At 38.1% G+C, this 6000-nt stretch overlaps 1 protein-coding gene across 3 annotated transcripts in view; it reads right to left on the bottom strand.

Annotated features, from left to right (window-relative positions):
• Window positions 1–2331: 2331 nt before the first annotated feature.
• Window positions 2332–6000, bottom strand: part of ARSB (arylsulfatase B) — a 65369-nt gene continuing 61700 nt past the window's right edge. Inside the window, exons 7-8 of one of the 3 annotated variants that reach the window (XM_031042730.2) lie at window positions 3315–3443; window positions 2332–2840 (exon numbers count right to left, since the gene is read on the bottom strand). In XM_031042730.2, the coding sequence (XP_030898590.1) occupies window positions 2575–2840; window positions 3315–3443 (395 nt within the window). In that variant the 3' untranslated portion in view covers window positions 2332–2574. Of the gene's footprint in view, window positions 2841–3314; window positions 3444–6000 lie in introns of those variants that run through there. The other 2 variants (XR_004079651.2, XM_031042731.2) reach the window with 2 other exon arrangements.

Genomic DNA, 6000 nt, shown 5'->3' with positions numbered 1-6000 from the left:
GCAATTTTGTGAATATCAAGAGTTTACAAGGTATTGTAAGGTAATGCATTATGCCCAAAGACCCCAGTGGAAAAGTTGTGCAACCTCATAGAAAACTGAAGGCAACTTAATACGTAGAAGTGAAATCTCTGGAGCTCTGAGCGGTCATTGTAGAAGATGAGGGACAATCTCAACAGCTTCTTAGATACACTTGTCTTGGTCGTATTCTGCTGCAACCATCTGGTTTTTGATGAATTAATGGAGAAGGATATTGACCCTTTGTCTGAAACAGGGTTCCAAAACATATCCAACCAAACCATGGAGAATACATGTTTACCCACTATATAGGAGAATAATTTCCTCCCAACTGTTTTTTTTTCTATCCTCACCTTCAAAGCTGAAGAAAGTGAATGAAACAGAGTAGAAAAAATACTGAAATAAATGAGTGGAAGTGACAAAGTAGAGCAAAAAACATGAGATTCTTTGAGAAAGAGATGAACAGCTGAACAAGTTTCTGGAGAGCTTTGGCTTAATTTCTTGTAGGAAAACATCAAAGGTGGAAAAGGCCAGTTAGGTTTAAGGCAGTGTAATGGATAATCAGCTGTGCCAGAAAGCAAGAATTTCTGTTAATTTCTATATGCATTTTCAATTGTCTTAAGTTTCATATATTCTATGCTTTATCTTTGTATTTAAAAAAAAAAGCACATATTCTGCCAAGTCTGTCTCTTCATGAATCTGTTTGCTATCAATTATCACAGGTCTCCTGACAAAAAACTGTGAAAAGGTGTACAAAATTTTAGCAGTTTATAGGATTGGTCCTGGAGCCAGAAAATAGGGAATTAGATCCCTATTTTCTGGAGAGGATGACAGCTAGAGCTCTGCAGCCTGAAAACTTGGCTAAGGACACTGAGAAGCAGTATCAGAACTCTTGCCAGACTCAAGATTTGAGACATTAAGAGAGCTGGTGGGTTGATCTTTGCATCAATTTGATGAGCAATCGAGAAATGTTGCTTGGCCTGGTTTCTTCATGGCTCAGAATGCACTTCAGGATGAAAACAGTCTCTATTACAGCAATAAAGTAATAAAATCTGAGGAGGACGGGTACTCACTAGGCAGGCAATTAAAGTAAGGCTTTGTTCATCATAAAACCACTGAATAATTCATGCAGAAAGGGCCCTTTGGAGGTCACTTGGCTGTTCCTCATCACTACCATCAAAGGAGGGCTGACTTAAATTCGATTCAACTACAGGGATAGACCACATTGCTCAGGGTCTTCTCCAGCCAACGAGTGGACATCTACAAGGATAGGGATGCCACAGCCTCACAGTTCCCTTATTTCCCTTATTCCCTTCATGATGTGATTATTTTTCTTATACTGAACCAGAACTCCATGTGTTCCCTGTGTGCTTTTCATCTTAGTGCATCTCTGAGAAGAGTTTGGCTTAATCTTTATGCTCTCCCATTACACAGATGAGGATAGCAGTTTCCCATTTCTCTTTCTTCTCCAGCATAAACTAACCAATATTTTTAGCCTCCCCTCATTTGCTCTCCTACCCTTGAGCATCTTCACGGTGCTCCACTAGACTCACTCCAATTTGTCAATACTTCTCTTGTACAGGGAAGCCCAAAATGTGATGCTATGCTGCTAGAGAGGAATAAACACCGATGTGCTGGCTGCATTCCTGCTTATATGGAACAGCATGTGGTTGGCCTTCCTCACCTAGAGAGCACATGGCAAATCTTCATGTATTTATTGTCCAGCAAGACACAGATTATTTTCCCTGCAAAAAAACTTTTTTATCCTGTCATAGCCCAGTATGTACTCCTGCATGGGGGCACCTCACCCCAAGTGCAGGACTCTTCCTTTATTGAATTTCATGAAGTCTTTGTTCACCCATTTTTTCAGATTGTCCAGATCCCTCCACCTGACAGTCCAGTTGACTACCACTCTCTGTTCCAGTTTGATATCTAAACAGTGATATAAATAAACAGTGATAGACAAGGGATTTTGCTGTATTCTGGGAGGTGTTTTTTGGTTTTGTCTGTTTCATTTTTCTGTTGGAGATTTTCATCTGTTCTCTTTTCTAGACAGAGGTGCATGATAAGGGCAGAAGTTATTCTGTCAGCTATTAGGGTTTGTTTTTTTTCCTGTTCTTTACAGATATGCAACCTCTTCCAATAGAATTTGTCTTCTGGACAAACATGAAAATGAAAACCAGTTTATTCCCCAACATGAATGCATTTTGGATGTCCCTGATGCCATGATTATTGCAGCTTTTTAAGAGAAGCAATCTCTTTCAGGGAAGGAGGCAACATTTTTCCTTCTTCATTAAAGGCATATTCTGGACAATGCATATTTGAACAACAGATTTATAATTTAAACAACATTTCACACACAACTGGGAGGAGAGAGTGGGCAAAGACTGTAAGAAGATTCCCAACACATCTTAAGAGTAAAAATTACTAAATTGCTCAAGGCATGAGCTCACAATTAGCAATAGTTTAATAAACAAGGTAAGAAATATGTGACGATAACACTGAGCCCATCAACCAGGCTCTGCTACAAGCTTGTTCTGGAGGATGAGGTACTGTGCACTATGCCCAAGGACCCCAGGCCCCAGTTGCTGCTGGATCACAGAGGGGATCCTCATCAGGGTAGAACACAGGCACTGAACGTTTATGATAATACTGAAGCCGTGAGAGCAATTTTTCTACCACATGAGGATGTTTTTCAGACAAATCATTTTTCTCTTCAGGATCATGAACAATATCAAATAACCAAAGTCTCTTTGTTGGTGGATCGGATGATTGAATCCTTGACCCATTGAACAAAGATGGTGGAGGGAACCAGTGACTGCAGCCTGCAGAAAGACAACAGACCAGGGGTTAATTCTCAGATACAGTGCAGCAGTATGGAGATATAGAGTTATACTGCAATCAATGAATTCACTAAGTCCTTTGACAAGCCACTGGACAGTGACTGTTGCTGCATTCCTTAACCCCATCCCAGCACCATAGTATCTTTAGTCCAGGGCTACCTATACAGAAGTCGTCTTTATACAAAAAAGCTGCACCATTGGGGTTCAAAATTCCATGTCACTTAATTTCATATAAATTAATTTTGGACTTGTTTCTTGAATTCAGTGGTCCTTATGGGTCCCTTCCAACTTGACATAATATGTCATTTGGATTTTAGAAGTGTCCCTTCTAGTTTCTTGCATGTGATCAAAAACCTGAGAAATCAGCGTAATAGCTAAAAGAAATGAACATACAAGCAGAATTAAACTGTGTCTGGGGGAGGTGGGAGATGTGATATACTGTAACAAATTCGTTACCTGGATATCCAGTCAGTAACTTCCATTTTCCATGTCGGATTGCTGCATGCATGGATATATTGAAATGTGAGTCATCCCATGGAGAAGAATTGCTCTGTGGTAAAGATGTCCTGTTGCCAACGCCAAGACCTTAATGAAACAGTAAACTAAGTTAGATACATTACACACACATGAAATAATTGTTAAAATTATATTGGAAAACAAAGAAGTATCATCCATTTATTTTTATGTATTCAATGAACAATTTGTCACATATATGTGAAAATATCTGTGCTATGTTTCACTGGAGGCATTTAACTCAACTTGAACTGCACTGCAAAAAGCTATCAGTGGAAAATGTCACATCTTAGTCTGAATAACTGGACTCATTTCCTATACAGACATTATATCTGTATCTCATATACCTGTATTAAGGATGTTCATGATTGGAATTGCTAAGTTTGCTCATACAAGTGCCTATATTTTTTTTCAAGTCAGGCATATAGAACTGAAAGATCTCCTAAATCACTGATACTACTATTATGTACTTAGATCACACCAGGGACCAAGTCCCAGGTCCTGACATGTATCCACATGCAGAGAGCTGTCCCTCTGAACTGAGCTGGCTACACTCACACAGATCTGGCCAGTGAGGTATTTCTATGGCATGACAAAACATGAAGCAAGTCTTCACATTGTGGCAGAGTCACATATGATGTAACCCCATATCCAGATACTGCGGAAAAGCGAAAAATGTCAACTATGTGCAAATATCCTCTCAAAATGAAACCTAAATCTCCTTATAGGAGGAAGCTCAGAAAAAAATTAGCATGCATAAGCCAGAGATAATCAGGAGACCAGTTCCTTACTGAAACCAGGAGGGAGTCAGACAGACACTCTACGAGCATAAAAACAATCTTGCATGTCAGCTTTCATAAACAAGGTAGGTGTTTAAGACACAAAAACTAAGAGCTTAATTTCAACTGTATCAGCTGATACTTTTTAATCAAAAAACTACCAGAAAGCAACTCTATAATCAGACTAGAAGCAAGACATCAGGAAGTAAAGAAAAAACAACTGATTCTCTAGCATCTTTTAAGAGATGACTTTCAATCAGTTTAAAGACTTTGAAGTACTCAGCTGACAATTTGTGCCACTTAAAAAGAATCCATGACATGTAAAATGATCATGTGAGATCCAATATTAGGAGAACTGGAGGTTTCTAAAAAGAGTAAATTCTATACATCACAGTCGAGAAAATAAATACAGAATCATAGAATCATGAATAGTTAGGGCTGGAAAGAACCTTAAGACTATTTAGTTCCAAACCCCTGCTATGGGCAGGGAAACCTCACACTAAACCATGTCACCCAAAGCTCTGTCCAGCCTAGCCTTGACCACCATCAGGGATGGAGCATTCACAACTTCATTGGGCAATCCATTCCAGTGCCTTACCACTCTCACAGTAAAAACTTCTCCCTTAAATCCAATCTAAACTTCCCCTGTTTAAGTTTGAACACATTACCCTTTGTCCTACCACTACAGTCCCTAATGAATATCTGACAGAAGAGAGCAACAGAAAGTTTGAAAAGTAATTGCTGGGACACAAACAATTTCTCTATTTTTTATGAAGGCCCTGCTAAGTTTCTCTCTTATTACTGGGCTTTGAAACAATTTTTCTTTAATAAGCATTTTTTGTGAATGCCCAAGTTCTCTGTTTACATCAGACTTATATAATATTCCCAAATAAATAAGGCTATAAAAGGGGACTACTTGTTTAGAGGATGCATACACAGACTGGGGAGTACTTAGCTCATCTTAGATCATGAAGCACTGAAGCTGATGGCAAAAACCCCTAAACCCTGATGAAAACAAGGAAAACTTCATGAATGCTTCAAGAAGAATCTCTTCTGGAAGAAAAATCCCCCCTTGTCCCCCAGCCATGTGATGTCTGTACCAGATACAAAACAGTTTAAAGATATAATATTGATTACTTTATGTTATCTATTATTCTCTCATACCTTTTGTTACTGTGAATACTCATATTTGCCATCTAACTTCTTAAACAACAGAATGAAAGACATTCAGCAGATTAAAAAATACCACCATATTTTTTAAACATTACATCTCAAAATTACAATATTAAGACTTGGTCTAAAGGAAAAATTGTATGAGTCTGCATTTCTGATTTTAAGGTTTATCATGGAGAATATGCCTGTGATTGCTGAGCTACAGTATGCAAAGCCATAGTATTACATAAGATAAATTATGTAAAATAATTCAAATAAAGAGTATGAAAGACTGTATTTTCAGATGTACTTTGCAAAATATCCTTGGAATGGCATACACGAGACTTAAAATTATTTTATCTTCTTGAATCTTATTTTAAAACCTCTTTATTTGGTCCAGGTAACAAAACCAAACTCCTAAACTAAGAAATGCGAGAGCTTAGAGTTGAAGTTTTTTGGTAGAATACTATCTTTAGGAAAATTTCTTGAAAAGAGAAATTCCCTCATATTGAGTTATCATAAACAGGACTCTGTCAGTTATGTTAACTCACCCACTGCAAGCACTTGTCTTGTGCCAAAGAAATGTACTGTCTGTTATTCAGACAAGCGTCTCTTCCCACACAGTTTAAGTCAACTTTTATTAGACATACCAGCCATGGAAAACAGATGCTTGTTTCAATGGTCTCTACACATATATT

The sequence above is a fragment of the Melopsittacus undulatus genome, chromosome Z, assembly GCF_012275295.1.
Source record: "Melopsittacus undulatus isolate bMelUnd1 chromosome Z, bMelUnd1.mat.Z, whole genome shotgun sequence".
Lineage (NCBI taxonomy): Eukaryota > Metazoa > Chordata > Aves > Psittaciformes > Psittaculidae > Melopsittacus > Melopsittacus undulatus.
The sequence above is the reverse complement of the archived record's forward strand: the minus strand, read 5'-3'. Positions and strand labels throughout refer to the sequence as shown.